The sequence below is a fragment of the Aphelocoma coerulescens genome, assembly GCF_041296385.1.
Source record: "Aphelocoma coerulescens isolate FSJ_1873_10779 chromosome W unlocalized genomic scaffold, UR_Acoe_1.0 ChrW_unloc_scaf_3, whole genome shotgun sequence".
Lineage (NCBI taxonomy): Eukaryota > Metazoa > Chordata > Aves > Passeriformes > Corvidae > Aphelocoma > Aphelocoma coerulescens.
The window spans coordinates 373,685-392,314 of record NW_027184082.1 but is presented as its reverse complement, the minus strand read 5'-3'; the positions used below and the strand labels follow the sequence as shown (position 1 = coordinate 392,314).

The window sequence follows — 18,630 nt, the reverse complement described above, 5'->3', positions numbered from 1 at the left end:
ACAGGTATATCAGCCAGAAAAGGAAGGTCAAAGAAAGTGTACCCCCCAATGAACAAGGCTGGCAAACTGGTAACAACAGATGAGGAGAAGGCTGAGGTACTCAACAATGTTTTTGCCTCAGTCTTCAATGGCAACCTCTCTTTCCACAACTCTTGAGTGGATGGACAGTAAGATGGGGACTGGGGGAGCAAAGTCCCTCCCACTGTAAGTAAAGATCAGGTTCATGGCCACCTGAGGAACCTTAATTGACATAAGTCTTTGGGACCTGATGAGATGCATCCCAGAGTCCTGAGGGAATTGGCTGATGTAGCTGCCAAGCCACTTTCCATGATATTCAAAAAATCATGGCAGTTGGGTGAAGTCCCAGGTGACTGGAAAAAGGGAAATGTCACACCCATCTTTAAAAAGGGTAGAAAGGAGGACCCTAGAAACTACTGACCTGTCAGCCTCACCTCTGTGCCTGGGAAGATCACAGAACAGATCCTCCTAGAAGCTGTGCTAAGGCACATGGAGGACAGGGACGTGGTTTGGGATAGCCAGCATGGCTTCACCAAGGGCAAGTCCTGCCTGACCAACCTAGTGGCCTTCTACGATGGAGTGACTCCATCGGGGACAAGGGAAGGGCTACACATGTCATTTATCTGGACTTCTGTAAAGCCTTTGACATGGTCCCCCACAACATCCTTCTCTCTAAATTGGAGAGAGATGGATTTCAAGGGTAGACTATTTGGTGGATAAGGAGTTGGTTGGATGGTTGCATCCAGAGAGTAGTGGTCAATGGTTCAGTGTTTGGATGGAGATCAGTGACGAGTGGTGTCCCTCAGGGGTCCATATTGGGACCAGTACTGTTTAATATCTTCATCAGTGACATAGTGGGATCAAGTGCACCTTCAGCAGATTTGTAGATGACATTAAGCTGAGTGGTGCAGTTGGCATGCCTTAGGGACAGGATACCATCCAGAGGGACCTGGACAAGCTCAAGAAGTGGGCCTATGTGAACCTCATGAGGTTCAATGTTAAGGAAACATTCCTGTCTGACCATTCAGGAGGCACTCTGGGAGTTACACTCGCACCACCTGAGACTTTTAACTACTAGGACCTTCGCAGTGGGCAGTTCCAGTGAACAAACAGGTACCCTGCTTGACTCCCTACACACACCCCACTCACACAGTCAGACATGTTTACCTTACCAGCTTGACCCTAAGTTTCCCATAGCAGAGTCTCAGATGTCTGATTCCTTTAAGTATTTTAATTGTGGTACAATGCATTCCTCCAGGAAGGAACCCCAACCAAAGGAATCACTGGGCTTTTATACCCTTACAGTCTGTGCACACAATCCAATAGTGATATTTAGGCTGGGATCTTCTCATTGTTCATTGGCTCCTGCAGTCTCTGGATGACTGGCCACCTGGCTGGCCAGAGCAGGTCTGTTTGCCCTGCTTGCAAAAGGGTCAGCACCAGTCCATGGGTCATTGCTTAGGACTCCAGCCATTTCCTCCCACCCAGGACGCAATTTGCAGCTTGCACATGGAGCTGCCTGTACTACGTGTATTCCTCAACATTCAGCAAGGCCAAGTTGTGCTGGTTTTGGCTGGAGTAGAGTTAATTTTCTTCGCAGTAGCTATTATGAAGCTGTGTTTTAAATTTGTACTGAAAACAGGGTTGAAAGTATAGAGGTGTTTCTGTTACTGCTGAGCAGGGCTTACAGAGTGTCAAGGCCTTTTCTGCTCCTTGTACAGCCCCACCAGTGAGTAGGCTGGGGGTGCACAAGGAGTTGGGAGGAGACACAACTGGGACAGTTGATCCTAACTGACCAAATGGATATTCCATACCATATGGCATCATGCTTGGCATATAAAGGTGGGGGAAGAAGGAGGAAGGGGAAATGTTCAGTTATGGTATTTGTCTTCCCAAGTCACCATTATGCATGACAGAGCCCTGCTTTCTTGGAGATGGATGAACACCTGCCTGCTGATGGGAAGTGGTGAATTAATTCCTTGTTTTGCTTTTCTTGCATACACAGATTTTGCTTTCCCTATTAAACTGCCTTTATCTCAAACCCATGAGTTTTCTATCTTTTACCCTTCTGATTCTCTTCCCCATCCCACCGTGGGGGAGTGAGCAAGCAGCTGTGTGGTGCTTAGTTGCCAGCTGGTGTTAAACCACGACACAAGTGCAAGGTACTGCACCTGGGTTGGTGCAATCTTTGGTATCAGTACAGACTGGGGGATGAAGGGATTGAGAGCAGCCCTGCAAATTAGGACTTGGGGGTATTGGTGGATGAAAAGCTGGACATGAACTGGCAGCTTGCACTCACAGCCCAGAAAGCCAACTGGGCTGCATCAAAAGAAGTGTGACCAGCAGGTCGAGGGAGGTGATTCTTTCCCTTTATTCTCTCTTCCCACCTGGAGTACTGCATCCAGCTCTGGACTCCTCAGTTCAGGAAAGACACAGACCTGTTGGAGCAGGTCCAGAGAAGGGCCACAAAAACAATCAGAGGGATGTAACACCTGCTCATTGCAGGGGGGTTGGATTAGATGATCTTTAAAGGTCCATTCTAACTCAAATCATTCTATGATTCTTCTGTTAACCTTAACTTCCAGTAGAATAACCAGAATGTTTATCTGGAGATAAATAATAAATAATTCCTGTAAGGAGCTGCTTGTGCACTCTCATTCATAAATACTCTATTTTATCCTGGTCTACAAGGATAGAAACTGTCCTCTGATATAGCAAAATCACTTCTGAATCACTGGTTGTCACTGAACAAAGACAGAAATTCATGTTAATCTTCTAAGTCTGACAGAACTAACTTTTGTGCCTGTAATGATCCGGTTATTAACGTTCTTAGAAATGCCTCTGCCCAAATTAAGGTGCAAACGAGACCATATGGCAATGTCAATATATGGGTTTGATTTGATAGTAAATATGAGAGAGAGAGAGAGAGAGAGAAAGAGAAAGAAATAGAAAATAGGTGGGAGGGACAGAAAGAGAGTGACAGAGACAGAATAAGGAAAATATCACCATCTGTGGATCCCAACGATGTCCTCTCCAGCTGGTTTTCTTGGTGGTGAGGGTCCCCCCAAAAAGCATAGAATCCAATGGGTTAATATACGTTCAGGCTAGGTAGGAAAACCCAGACACCTCCCTGGTGGGGGTAGTTTGCCATTGTCTCTTACAACAGACTCTGGGTTTGTTGTATCACATGCAATCCTGTGGTGCAAGGCTTCAGGAATGACTCTGGGGGGCACTTCAGGGGATCTTTGATGGATTATGATACCCCCTCAGCTGCCTCTCATGTGAATGTCCCATCAATGTGGGCTGTGGGGTTGGGGGTTCCACAGCTGGTCCAGTTTGTGTAAGGGAGGATGGGTGTTCACTGCCTCTGATGAAAGGTTACACCCGAAACCTCCTCCCCCTTGTTGGGGGGGGGGGGGGGGGGGGGGGAGTCTGTGCAAACCTGGCTTCTTTGGGCTGTGGTCTCCCCTACCCCAAACTCAGCCAGGGAAGAATTTCTGCTGTACTTGGCTTTCCTGTGGATGCATTCTTCTCCCTCAGCCTTTTTTGTTTTACCCTAGATCTGAGGTGATTAAACAATAGCGTGTACTCTTTATCTTATCTAGGCAGCTTAATTCTCAGTCCAAAGTTCTTCAGGGAGTCTTCTGTGGTTGTAGCTTCTTTATACAGTCTTTGCTATAATGGGCAAAACTTCATAACAATGTTTAAGGCATGAACCATTTCAGTCCCTGACAGTGCCAGATAGCATGAAAGTAGTAGTTGTAATGTTGCTTACTACTGTTGTATTTTTTTTTGTTCCAAGAGGTAAATATATTTGAAATAAACTATGAGGTTGTAATGCCAATGCATTTTCTTTAGTAGAAATTCAGTAGTTAACCTGTAACAAGGTCTGCCAATGCAAAAATGTCAGTATTGAGCTAAGAGCTGAGAACCAAAAAAGAAGATGTTTAGGACCAATATTATAAGAAATATTTGAGTATTCAATATGTATTAAAGGATTTAGAACAGCTTCTTGCAGATCTTGTTTTACTGAGAAGCATTTTTACTTAGCTGATTTTTTTGCTCTATTACATGTAAGACAAAGAGCTTTTCATTAAAAGCAGGGGTTTTTTTTGGAAAATTTTTCTTTTGTATTGTATTATTAAGGGTGACAGTCCTGCACTCATTTACTTGCCTGAGTGTAAGAGAAAACAAATAACTAGCATGTTAAAAAAGTACAAATATCCGGTAATTACTGTAGAAGTATCAGTTACTGCAGCTGTAGAAGCCTCTTTTTTCATCATTTTAGGTTTGAAAATATTTTATGACAGATTTTTTTCCTTGCTATACACCTGATATTACTTGAATTTTCATGTTCACTACTTTTAGTTGTGAATATTTACTTTAACCTGAAACTTAGAAAACTATAAAAATCAGCATATTACTGACAGAGGATATTGATTTATTGTCAGCATGCTTATGTTTTGTTTAAAAATGCAATTTAAATATTACTTTGACAATTGTAATAATTTATTATATGAACATAATTTAATTAAGATTTTTCTTTGCTTATGCTTCTACAGTCCATACAGTGACACTGTTTCTTAATATCTTTGGATGTTTGGCCTGGTTTTACATTGATGCTACACGAGGGGTTGATTTTGGATTGAGTATCCTCTGGTTCTTGCTTTTTACCCCTTGTTCTTTTGTCTGCTGGTACAGACCACTTTATGGAGCTTTCAGGTAAGAACTTCAGCTTGATTTAAAATCTTTAAAAAAAATACTTCACTTGTTGAAATGTATTGACATTCCAGAATTTGTTTGTTTATCATTAAGATAATCCTTCAACCTAATTTCATTAGAAACAAGTAGAACGTTTACCATTAATTCAATTGCTGTATCTGAAATGCTGATGGCAATAGTTAGGAATATCATAGAATATCCTTTAAAATATTTTAAAACCATTAGCTCCTGAGAGCACTGAAGGTCCAGGAGTGCATCTGAAATGCTTGTACATCAATTCACACAGTATGAGAAACAAGCAAGGTTAACTGGAAGCATCAGCTCCCAGAGCTATGATATCATTGGTATTAGTGGGACTTGGTGGAATGAGCCCCACAACTGGGCTCCTGGAATGGAGAGCTACAGGCTGTTCAGGAGGGATAAGCAGAGCAGGCCAGGTGGAGGAATTGCATTGTATGTAAGGGAGAGGTTTGATTGTACAGCCCTTAGGGTTAGGGATGATGTGGTTGAGACCCTCTGGGTGAGGAGTAGGGGGATGGAAAACAAAGGAGATGTAGTGGGTGTCTACTAACAATTGCCTAGCCAGGATGATAGCAGTGATGAGTTATTCTATAGGCAATTAAGAGAAATCTCTGGATTGGTAGCCCTTGTCCTTATGAGGAGATTTCAACTTCCCAGATGTCAACTGGGAATACCATATTGCTGTGACAAGCAAGGATGGGAAATTCCTGAAGTTTGTGAAAGAACACAAGTACTCAGGGAGCCCACTAGGAAAGATACCCTCCTGAACTTGTTTGTGAATAGAGAAGGACTCATGGAAGATGTGATGGTTGGTGGTTGTCTTGGCCACAGTGACCATGAAATGGTTGAGTTTAAAATTTTCAGTGTAATGAGAAAAATGGTCAGCAGAATTCTAAGCTATTCAGGGAGCTACCTAGCAGAGTACCCTGATTTTGAGGGCTTGAGTCTGCAAGTGTTGGTCAGTTTTTAAGAACTATATTTTAAAAGTGCAGGAGCAGGCAATTCCATTGTGTCAAAAGCCAAGCAAGTGAGGCAGAAGAACAGGGAGCTCCTTGTGGAACTCAGGAGGAAAAAGAAATTGTATGATCTCTGGAAGAAAGGTCAGGCTTAGCAGCAAAATTACCCAGCCATGGTTGTCATATGCAGGGAGAGGACATGAAATGCCAAAGCTGAGCTAGAATTGAAACTGGGTAGTGTTTTGTCAGACAAGAAGGGTTTTTTTAAGTACGTGAATAGCAAGAGGAGGGCTAAAGAAAACATTGGACCACTACTTGATGATGATGGTCACTGTAATAGGGATAAAGAAAAAGCAGAGGCATAAAATGCTTTTTTTGTCTCAGTCTTTAATAATACTGGGTCAGAGGACCGTGAGTGTGGTAACACTAACTTTCCATTTGTGGACACTGAAATTGTAAGGGACCAGCTGCATCAGTTGAATGTTCATAAGTCTGTGGGGCCTGATGGGGTCTGTGGGGCTCTGATCCAGGGTATTGAAGGAGCTAGCAAAGGTTATAGCAGGATCCCTCTCAATAATCTACTAAACATCTTGGGAGTCTGGGGAGGTACCCCCTGACTGGAAGCTAGACAATGCTATTCCAGTTTACAAAAACGGCATGAGAGAAGACCCAGGGAACTGCAGATCTGTTAGTCTAACCTCAGTTCCTGGAAAAAATTGTGGAGAAGGTCATACTGGGTACTGCTGAAAGGTATTTAAAGAACAATGCAATCATCAGGCACAGTCAACATGGGTTCACAAAGGGAAAGTCCTGTTTAACTAATTTGGTATCTTTCTATGATAAATGTCACTTGCCTAGTAGATGAAAGGAAGGCAGTGGATGTAGTTTTTCTCGATTTTATTAAGGCCTTTGATACTGTCCCTCACAGTTTCCTTCTGGACAAGTTGTCCAACTGTGGGATGAGCAGGTTCACGGTGTGCTGGGAGAAGAACTGGTTGAAGGGCAGAGCTCAAAGGTTTGTAGTGAATGGAGCTACATCTGCCTGGTGACTATTCACTAGCAGTATTCCTCAGGGTTCAATTCTAAAGCCAGTTGGCCCTGTTCAATATTTTTATCAATGATCTGGATGCAGGAGTTGAATGCACCATTAGCAAGTTTGCTGATGATACGAAACTGAGAGGTACTGTTTGCTCTCTTGAGGGGCAATAGGCCTTGCAGAGGGATCTAGATAGGTTGGAGCACCGGGCAACCATCAGTGGCATGAAATTTAACAAGTCCAAGTTCCAGATCCTGCACCTGGGACAGAGTCATGCTGGGCACAAGTATAGATTGGGAGAGGAATGGCTGGAGAGCAGCCCTGCAGAAAGGGATCTGGGGGTGCTGGTCAGCAGCAGGCTCAGTATAAGTCAGCAGTGAGCCCCGGCAGTCAAGAGGGCAAACCCCATCCTGGGGTCAAACACAGTAGAACCAGTTGGTCAAAAGAGGTGATGATCCTGCTGTATTCAGTGATGGTATGGCCTTACCTTGAGTACTGTGTGCAGTTCTGGGCCCCACAACTTAAGAAGGATGTGAAAATCCTTGAATGCATCCAGAGAAGGGCAACCAAGCTGGTGAAAGGGCTGGAAGGAATGTTCTGTGAGGAACAGCTGAGGACACTGGGTTTGTCTAGTTTGGAGAAAAGGAAGCTGAGGGGTGACTTCATGGCTCTCTACAGCTTCCTGGGGGGGGGGAAGTAGAGAGGGAGGTGCTGAGCTCTTTTCCCTGGGATCCAGTGACAGGACGCATGGGAATGGTTCAAAGCTGGGGCAAGGGAGGTTCACACTTGACAGTAGGAAGCATTTCTTTATTGAGAGGGTGGTCAGACACTGGAACAGGCTTCCTAGAGAGGTGGTTGATGCCCCAAGCCTGTCAGTGCTCAAGAGGCATTTGGACAATGCCCTTAATAACATGCTTTAACTTTTGGTCAGCCCTGAAGTGGTCAAGCAGTTGGACTGGACGATCATTGTAGGTCCCTTCCAACTGAAAATATTCTGTTCAATTCTATTTATAGTTTCTACCATTGACATAGTACTTGTAGGAAATATTTAATTTTGTATTGAGCTGATAACAGTTTTAAGGAAAATTCTCATGAAATCTGTATCCCTTCATGGGCAGGTTAATAGTTAAGGGTGTCTTCAATAGATGGCTTCCTGAATGAACTTCATAAAACTCTAGACTTAAAAAATCTTATGTTGCTAAGTGACCTGTAGTGTCTGTAATTGAAGTAGGCTGATATTCTTAAAAACGAGTAGATCAGGTATATATTAATTAACTTCCAGTATTTTTCCTAGTTTTTAGCAATCTGGATTTTGAAAAACTTCACAAACTTGACATGTGGTATCTTAGTCTTGAAAAATAGAATGGTTGGTTTGAATACAAAATTGAACTTTTTTGGGGTGAAAATCAGCATGTAGAGATTCTAAATTCCCATACTCTCCGTGTATTTTTTTAAAATTTCCTTTTCAGATTGAAATGAATCAGGATATTCTCAGTTTAAATGCACTAATTTTTTTAGAGATAGACTGATAGCCATAAATTGCAGTTGAGCATAACCTTTAGACTAAATTAGATGTTTCTTTTTGCTAGCCAAGAAGATATTGCTGTACCTACACATCTTTGAGGAATCGTATAGTCTAACTTGCATTTGCTTGTACACTAAATTCTTACATCCTTAAGGCTAAAACATGAGAAGAGTAATTTACTAGTCTAACTTTTGTTGATGACTTTGGTTACAATGTGGGTACAAATTGAGATAAATTAAAAATACAGATAGTTGCCAGTATTTTAAAATGATAGTATTTCATTTTCATCATAAATATTGCATGTTCTCTCTTAGTAGTGTTCTTTTATATGAAATTATTATTCCTGATTTGGTGGAGTTCAGTGTCATGTTATCTTTCAGGGTTTTAGATTTAGTAAATCCTTAGCATTTCTTAGTGAATATTTATTGTTTGGAAAAGGAGAACTACTACTTGCATATTCAATTTTCAATAATTTGTTCAGCTGAAATAGGGTGAACTTGTTGAATAAATGGAAATTAACAAATTCCCTTCTGCAGAAAGACCTATTACTGCCAAATTCTTGTTCAGTGACTTAAGTGATCTTTAGTTCCTTTAGAAATTTGGTAGAAAGCATATCATGCGGTCATTAGTTTTCATAGTAATACATTGAGGTCTTTGAGATTCTGCCTGTATGTTTTTATTTGGGGATTTTTTGCAGGCTAACATTTTAGCAATTTAAACAGCAAACATATCTTGTATATTTTGTTTTGAAACAACAACTGCTTCAGTATTCTGATCTGCATTGTGTTACAGTAATTCCATATTAGTTTTTATTGCTTCTTACAAGTAAAATATTTTCTTCCCATCATGCACTGTGAACTTCAGTCTAAAAGTAGAGTGAACTTCTGTTCTTTATGCATTGTAGCACAAGTTGTATGTTTAGTCTAAGAGGCTCTGCTGTGTGCTGAACAGAACACTAAGGAATAGTATCTTGCTGTTATTCTCACCTCTGTGAGAGGTGCAAGTGGCAAAAGTACTATATTAAAGAAGTAGCAACAGCTCTTATAAATAAACATTTTACAAAACCACAGAATTACTGGTATTTCAAGTCACCATCAATAAATTATAAAAGCACTTTTCCTTTAGTTAATGCAGAAAAAAATTTAGATTGGTACTACAATATTTGTAAAAAGTAATAAATTTCCTGGCTGCTTTAATTTTCCCCCCCCCCCCTCTTTCAGGAGTGACAGTTCATTCAGGTTCTTTGTGTTCTTCTTTGTATATATCTGTCAGTTTGCTGTACATGTACTTCAAGCTGCAGGATTCCAAAGATGGGGAAACTGGTGAGTATTCTGTTTTCTGTAGCATTGTACTGTCTGTAAGACAAACACTCATATTTGATATAGCAACTGCAAACCAGTTCATGTTTTTAAAAGATAAAATATTCTTGCGTTCACTGGAATTCTTACATTTAGCACTCAAAAAAGCATTTTTGGAGTGCTCTTAGCTAGAAAAATTATGTGAAACATATCCCCAAGAGTGTGAGATACTTCTGTTATTAGACTGGTCAAAATTTTGTCTTTCAATGTAAACCATTGTCATGGTTTAACCCCAGCCAGCCCTCAAGGCCCACACAGCTGCTTGATCCACTAGTGGGATCAGGGAGAGAATCAGAAGGGTAAAAGCTATAAAACTCGTGCGTTGAGATAAAGACAGTTTTCCAGGGAAGGCAAAAGCCACGCACACAAGCAAAGAAAACCAAGGAATTAATGCACTGCTTCCCATGGGCAGGCAGGTGTCCAGCCATCTCCAGGAGAGCAGGGCCCCATCACACGTAATGGTTACTTGGGAAGAGAAACACCATCACTCCAAATGTCCCCCCCTTCCTCCTTCTTTCCCCCACTTTATATACTGAGCATGACATCACATGGTCTAGAATATCCCTTTGGTCAGTTGGAGTCACCTGTCCCAGCCATGTCTCCTCCCATGCACCCTCAACTTCCTTGCCAGCATGGCAGTATGAAAAGCAGGAAAGGCCTTGGCTCTGTGTAAGCCCTGCTCAGCAATAACAAAAATATCTCTATATTACCAACCCTGTCTTCAGCACAAATCCAAAACACAGGCTCATACCAGCCACTGGGAAGAAAATGAACTCTACCCCAGCCAAAATCAGCTCAGCCACTTTGAACTGCTCTTTTATATATTACCTCTCCCCTTTTAGTGGTATGTGGAGAACTTATTTGCTCTATATTTAGGATAAAGAAATAAGCAAAACTTAGAAAAAATGAGAATAATTTAGGCTGTAATAATTTACTGTTTGAATATTATTTTTTCTCATTTGTTATTTCTAATGATATTAATATACTTACTAATAAAGTTTATTGCTAAAATTTGAAGAATTTATCAACAATGTATTTGGGTGAATATAGTGCTATATCTTTGATAGTATTTGAAAAGCTCATTTGTCCAAGTCAGCTTCTTATTTGGTAATAGTTGATTTTTCCTTTTGATGCTTATAAATATATAAGCTTTTACTTGAACTTTTTTATGTAGATATAGCTTTATTTGAAGGTTCAAGGTCTAATATTAAGATTTTACAAGAAAAAGCTATTGGGAATCACTCACCCTTCTTGGAAAAAAACCAAAAGAACAAATTTGAATTAACAAAAAGCATGGTTGTAGTAGCCAGCTGACAGCATGATAACTGGCAATAATGTACCTGGGTAATAACATTTCTGTGTATCAGAGGTTTTCTGCTAACCTCCAAATGTATGTAAGGCAGAAATAAGCATCATTGTTTTAGAACTGGAGTATAAGGGAAAATCCTGGTTAATTAGTTTTGCTCTCAAAGCTGCTATTTTGCTTTTTTGTAGATACCTTGATTGACATGAACAAAGTAAAAAAGTGATTTTAGAGAACCAACTCTCCAAGTATGGCATGTGTACTTTTAAGGATACTTGGGGAAGGGGTATGAAAAATAGCCAGATCATCGTCAGATGCTAATTGCAGTTTTGATTTTGGAGTTCTGTGCTAGAGTCCAATTGAACATAGGGGGTATCAAAGCAATTTGAAACAAGTAGAAGAAAGTTTTAAGGTTGTTTGGGTTTACAGAAATTTTTTGCTCTTTTTGGTGAAAGAATCTTTTCTGTCCTAATGTGTTGTTTTTATTAAGGCAACCTGCTCTTTGTGACTTCAAGTTTATGTTGATGTTTCAAATTTGAAGAAAGGGGAAATATTTGAAGTAATACTGATATAGCAATCTGTTCTCTTAATTAATTTGACACTATCTACTTAAAAAAATTATATTAACCACAGTTGAGAAAGCATCACTGTGTGGTTACAGTGAAATTAATTTTCCCACATAAAAGCTCTCTGTGTGTGCCATATTTTTTGTTTTCTTTTTTAAGAAGTTAGAAGCTTTCTTTTTAGGGATGTTTTCTCTTCCACAAAGTCATGTAGTCTTAAATTTTTCTGAAATGACAGTATAACCAAAAACACCCCCAAAAAGTTGATGAGCAACTCTAATGTCTCTCTTAATTTCTTCACAGCTCTCCTGAAGGATAATCATCTTTGCTAAAATTTTCCTTATAGTTTCACTGCATGCATTGGGAAAAATGGCAACTAAGCTGTAAAATCTTATAGAACAGAAATATGCTCATATATAATTTTCATGGGTTTTTCTTCAAAAATATTCAGTTGATCAGAACCAGGATGTTATAAAGCTTCCCGTGATGTGGATACCTATGGTTGAATGGTTCATGTGCTGTGCTAGTCAAGTTTCTTTTCTTTTTCCTTCAGTGGGTGGATTTCGTCTCTTACTAGTCTTAATAAGAGTATCCCTGTTGGCATTATGATGACAATCATAGCTGCACTTTTCACAGCATCTGCTGTTATTTCATTAGTTATGTTTAAAAAGGTAAGTTACTTATTATTCCCCTCTTCTGTTTTCTATGTTCTGGAATTTGCTTTCCTGCTTGAGAGGTACTCTCTCACAAAGTAATGGGGATTAAATTATATTCTTGGGCACGTGCCTGTGCCTTACCTTTTAATAACTGTGCTTCAGTAGTACTTTTTCGCTCATACTGTCATGGAGTTATGAAATGCTGTTTTTACAGTGCACTTGTTTCTGCAAACTAAAATGGGGAAGGGTAGCTTTGAATAAGAGAAGTTGGGAGGTGAGCCCACAATGAAAGGGTAGGTGAATGCACTGGACACTAAGGTAGGACTTGTAGATGCAAGGTTGCAATTTTCAAATCTGTGGTGATTCATCAGGCTGAGTGAAGCATGATTCAAATGATTGCTAAGTTTCAGCTCTTATAAAAATAATTCCCATTAAAATCAATAGAAGAGTGAGATGCCTAGCACCTTGAAAGAGGATTTTTATTTCTCTGCTTGGATTATTTTAACATTTTGCTATCAATTAATGATTGCATAGCATAAAAACTCAAAGATGCTTTTCTCCCTTGGTTCCTTTTTGTGAATTTCCATCCAGAAGGCCTAAATTTAGATAATAATGTTCTAGTAAGTGTTTTATGTTGTTTCAATTAAATGTAACTGATAATTCTGCTGCTGATGTGCTGGTAATTCTAATAATTCAACTGCAGTTACAGTTCCACTTAAAGGTCTTCATGTACCCAAACTCTACTGGCCTATTTACAGTAAGGTAGAAACTTCCTTTTTCCTTATTTGTTTTTTGAATAAATACTCAGGTATAGGAGAAAAACAAATGAGAAATATGTATGGTGAGCATTTTTTTTTTTTTGCATTCTTTCTACCACATAAATCTGGATTCTTTTCAAAAAACATGTATACTCAGATATGATCTGGTGACATTTATAACAAAAAAAAAGTTACATGAATTTTCCTGCTACACTTATAGAATCATAGAATCATTAAAGTTGGAAAAGACCTCTAAGATCATCAAGTCCAACCATCAACCCAGCATCACCATGTTCACCACTAAACCATGTCCTCAAGTATCCACGTCTTTTGAACACTTTCAGGGACAGTGACTCTACCAGTTGCCTGGGCAGCCTGTTCCAATGCTTTACAACCCTTTCCATGAATAAATTTTTCCTAATATCTCATCTAAACCTCTTCAGGCACAACTTGAGGCCATTTCCTCTCATCCTGTCACTTCTTACCTGGGAGAAGAGACCAACACCCACCTCACGACAGCCTCCTTTCAGGTAGTTGTAGAGAGAGCCCCCTTGAGCTTCCTTTTCTCCAGGCCAAACACCCCCAGCTCCTTCAGCCGCTCCCTCATAAGACTTGTGCTCCAGCCCCTTCGCCAGCTACATTACCATTCTCTGGACACACTCCAGCACCTCAATGTCTTTCTTGTAGTGAGGGGCCCAAAACTGAACACAGGATTTGAGGTATGGCCTCACCAGTGCCAAGTACAGGGGAATGATCACTGCCCTGGTCCTGCTGGCCACACTATTCCTCATACAAGCCTATTGCAGGGGGAGGGTCCCAGGTGCAGGGGAATCCAGCCAGAGTCATGACACGAACACCGATACGATTTGAACATCGTGCTCCCCTTTTATTGTTCACTTACACCAAGTTATACTTTTTCAAAGTTCACGCCCCTTTCCCATGAAAAAGCCTCTAAGCAGCGGGGGAGCTGACCAGTGTATACCTTTTCCCAAGGCTGTTCAAGGCTGCCAGCTAGCAGGTGCCTTGCAAGCCTATCTTCAGCCTGTACCCCTGTACGTCAGGGGTACTTCTGCAACAGCCCTGGGATGCCCAAGCTCTCCTGGGGTATCCTATGCCCCTGTTCCACAAGGAATCCCTCTACACATCCCCCATTTTCTTTTTGGGCAACCTAGGTCTGGTCGATGATTTTTTGCAGCTCCGCTTTAAGGCAAAAAATATACACCCAAGTATTATTAAGTCTATTATAACTACAAATAGCAATCGGCAGCCTTCTACTACCAAGGTACACAGCCATCCGGTGATACCCAGACCCTTAAGCCAATCTCCAATAGGGTCGTCTGTCTCCCAAGGGATGTGCAGGCCCCTCTGGAGGTCAGAGAGGTGCTTGTGAATTGAGACAGAGTGGTCAGAAAGATTCATACAGCACATACCTTGGAACTCTTCACAGCCGTGGCCGTGAGCTAGTAGTAGAAAATCAATGGCTGCTCGATTTTGTAATATTGTATGTCTAACACTAGTAACATCGGCGCTTAGCTCATCAAGCATCTGCCAAGTTATGCTTAACTTATCCCTCTCCCAGCAAGCAAGTTTATGCAAAATAGCGTGAGCCCTGGCTGCTGAAGCACCAGGTAAAAACATAGATGCTAGCCAAATTAACTGCCTACACTCGATCTAAATGGGCGGACAGCTGATTGAAAATGTCCGCTAATGCTCCTGTCTCAAGACAGTCAAAAAACAATTTCTCACTCTACTTCTGTGTCTGGTGCTATACCCAAAAATTTATGCAACTCCCCTTCTTGGTTTTGCCTTTGGAGAGGGTTCCCCAACACCCACCACAAGTCACTAGCAACCACCCAGGGCAGATGTCACATTCACCCCAGGGTCTCGCTATTTCTCCTGCTACGGAGAGTGGTGGATCTGGGAAGTCCTCAGCTCTCTCACTCCGCCACATCTGCAACCTCTCCCAAGGCTTCTCGGGACGGAGGTCCCAGAGTTCCAGCTGTTGAAGTAGTGGCATCACTTTCCTCAGGAGCCGATGCTGACTGTGCCTTCTCGCTTCGGGGTCCTGTATGCATAGCACGGCACCACTTACTGAGCACCCACAATGGTCCTTCTGGGGAGGAAACACACATATATCCTCGGCCGTTAAATAGCACTGGGCTGGGACCCTCCCACAAACCCGTTCAAGGGTTACGGTATGACACACTTATTCCTGGAAGGGCCTGCTATTTTCCCTTATGAACTGTCTGATGATGGATTGCCACTGGAGGCTCCTCCCTATCTCCAGCCAGAGAGCGGAAGTTCAATGTAAACAGTACCTTGCTTAACTGCTTACTTGGTTCCATCTCTCCCCCTTTCTGTCTGCCTAGATATTCTTTTAGTGTACGATGGGCTCTCTCTACCATTGTCTGACTGGTGGGCGAGTGTGGGGTCCCCGTGATATGTTCTACCCCCCACTGCTGCATAAATTTTGCTAGGCAACTGCTAGTGTATGCTGGCCCATTGTCCGTTTTGATCTTTTTGGGTACCCCCATTACTGCGAAGCACAAGAGCAGATGCCACTCTACATGCAATGCCTTCTCTCCTGTCTGAGCAGTAGCCCACAGGAAGCGTGAAAAGGTGTCAATTGTTACATGGACATAGCACTGTCGACTGAACTCAGGGACATGAGTGACGTCCATTTGCCAGCGTTCAAGGGCTTTCAGACCCTTGGGGTTAACCCCCACACCCAACCCCGGGCCATGATGGCTACAGCGGGGACAAGCCCGCACTATGCCTTTTGCTTCTGTCAACGGGATCTTAAACTGTCTCTGCAGAGATTTTGCATTTTGGTGGAACAAATCATGGCTACATCTGGCTTGCTCAAAAATGCTCGTGGGCGGGAGATGCACTATGGGGGCACAGGTCACCACCTTGTCTGCACGGGCATTGCCCTCTCCCAGCCCGATGTTCCACTGATGGCTTCGAACGTGCAGGATACAGTAGGGGTGTGTCCGTTGTTGCAGGGTGTGCCGCAATGTAATGAGCAGTCTGCCCAATTGTTCGTTGCTGGTACGCCGGATTTCTGCATCATGGATCCGTTGGGCTACTCCAACGACATAGAGGGAATCGCTGACTACATTCACCGGTTCTTTCGACCACTGTTGTAAGGCCCATATCACGGTGCGCAGTTTGAGTGTTTGCAGGCTGTCGGCCGGTTCTCCTGCTATGACATGAGTCTTCCAGTGGTGTCGCGGGTTGGGTTTGTAACCGGGCAGAAACACCAATTTAGTGTAGCGGTTTGGTCTAAAATACTCATTACTGTTTATCTTCTGTGAGATAAGAATTAGGAGAAATGCAAAGCAGGCACCAACTTGAATGAATATAAAGAAGTTTATTAACAGACCTAAAAGAAGAAAAGGAAAAAAATTATACCACCTTTAGAACTCTCCTCCTCCCCCCACCTTCCTCCCTTCTCCGACTGACAATGTAAAGACAACCCTTAAGATGTTCAGTCTGTTTACCACTTCCATAATAACCTTGTTCAGTCCATTTAGAAAGAGAAGTCTCTTTTTGCTCGTGCTATGAAAACAGTATCACACCGAGACAGCCACCCACTTCCAAATATTGCTCAGTCCATTTAGGAAGAGGAGTCTCTCTGCTTGCGATGTGAGTCCCTTCCCCCGACTTGCAGCTTTTCCCGCAACTGCTTTCGAGGGTCCACTCTTGAAGTTTTTGGGGTACAATTTTAAGGTTGAGCCATTCAGAAACAAAGAAAACAGAGGCCCTTCTCCTTCCCTGGGAGCAAAGGGTCTTGCTTATCTTCAAGACTATCTCTGGGAGCATCTCTAGGAATTGAGGTTTTTCTCCTTTCCTCTTTGGAGCAAAAGTCCTCATCTGGTTCATCTGGTTCATCTCTCTCTGTCCAAACTTCTCATGAAATTACAGCTGCGGCAGCATCTGCCTATTGCTTACGAGTTGAACACTCCACCCCCCATATCTTCATGAAATTACAACGGGATACTCTGATATATCATAGCTTCACAACAGACTTTCAGCTTTAAGCATCTCCTCTCTCTCTCTTCCCTCAGGTTTTCAGCTCTTCACAGCAATAAAAGGGTTAATCTCACCTCGGCCTTGCAGCTGGAATGTGGCTTATCGCAGTTGGTCACCTGACCTCTGCCAGACAGAGGTGCCGCTTTGCTGAATCTCGGCCGCGGTGGAGGGGGGTGGGGTTCCGAGCCTCTCTGGCCGCCCACGGCAAGGCAGTGGGGGGGTGGGTTCCATGGCTGGAACAGGCCCATGGCTCCAGGCTGGCCGTGGCCTGGCCCGGCCTGGCCCAAGCAGGGCCTGGCCGGGCCTGCTGGCCCCTGCACGGGGCCTGCAGCCACCTGTCCCAGCGCCGGAAACGAGAGAGCGCTTGGGGAGGGAGTTTGTCTATTCTTAAGTGTGTATCACAGAGGCGGTCACAACTTTAAGTGGCTTAAAGAATTGTCCATATTCAAACTGGCCAGCTGATAGGTTCTATCAGGTCCCAGAGGAAGCTGTAAGCACCCCTTAGCAAGGATATCCCTTCCTGGCCTATGCTTGCTAACCTATGACAAGTGGTCATTCTCTTTCCATGCACAGGCGGCCCGCTTTGTCTTCCTCCCCGCATCCGTGAACACTGTGCGCCCTAGTACTGGCCATTCTACATTCAGCGGGTGGTCCAGCCACTCATAGCACCCCAGCAACTGTGCCAGCCTTCCCTGTGGGCGCTTGTTATGGACCACGCCGGTGAATCCGAGCAGAACTTCCTACAGTGCCTCCACATGGCGTAGCATCCACTCCAAGTCCCCTGTTCAGACTGGTATACTGATGTCCTCTGCCTCTCTGCCGTCCAACTCCACCACTCGATCACAACTCTTTTGGATTAAAAACGCCACCATCTCTACCCTGGACTGCAGTCTGAAGCATGGCTGAGTCGGTGGGAAGATCCATTCGAGAATGCGGATGTCCTCCCCCTTTTTCTTTTGCCATTGATGGATGATGACATGTCAACCTGCTGCACTGATCAGGGTGATAAGGATGGCAAGTGGAACTCCTTCTTCTCTGCGTGATACCCATGCGTGCCGCAGCTTATCTGTGACTTTGGCAAGAGCCGCTGCTTGGTCTGGGGAGCATTCTCGAGGCTCGGCAGCGTTCGTCCCGTGCAGCCATGGCAGGAAGGGGGCGAGGTCGGCGTTCGTGATTCCCGCGACCCCGCGGACCCATTGCAGATCTCCTAACAGCCATTGTGCATCATGGAGCGTGGAGATTTCTGTGTGTAGCTCGATCTTTTGGGGCCTAATTTGTGAATCTGATACGAGCCAGCTCAGGTACTTCCATGGTACAGTCCGCTGGATCTTCTGGGGGGCAATCTCTAATCCAGTCTTATGCAAGTGTTCTCTGACCCATTGCATCTCTTGGTCTGAGAACTCTGTGGCAGTAGCTATCAGGATGTCATCCATGTAATGGTAGATGAGTGCTTCTGCGTAACGTCGTCGAATCAGATGGAGCGCCCAGTCAACATATAGCTGACAGTGTGGGGGAATTTTTCATTCCCTGGGGCAGGACAACCCACTCGTAGCGCTTAGCAGGCTCACTGCGATTCTTAGTGGGCACTGTAAAGGCAAAACATTCTGTGTCCTTTGGATGCAGTGGGACTGTAAAAAAGCAGTCTTTTAAGTCAATTACAGTGATTTGCCATCCTTCTG

The 18,630-nt window shown here is 43.1% G+C and overlaps 1 protein-coding gene across 1 annotated transcript in view; it reads left to right on the top strand.

Annotated features, from left to right (window-relative positions):
- The window catches only part of LOC138102849 (secretory carrier-associated membrane protein 1-like), a 228,557-nt gene that overhangs the window by 188,799 nt on the left and 21,128 nt on the right, over positions 1-18,630 (top strand). Inside the window, exons 6-8 of the mRNA XM_069000598.1 lie at positions 4,581-4,740; positions 9,499-9,600; positions 12,056-12,173. Of these exons, the coding sequence (XP_068856699.1) occupies positions 4,581-4,740; positions 9,499-9,600; positions 12,056-12,173 (380 nt within the window). The remainder of the gene's footprint in view (positions 1-4,580; positions 4,741-9,498; positions 9,601-12,055; positions 12,174-18,630) is intronic.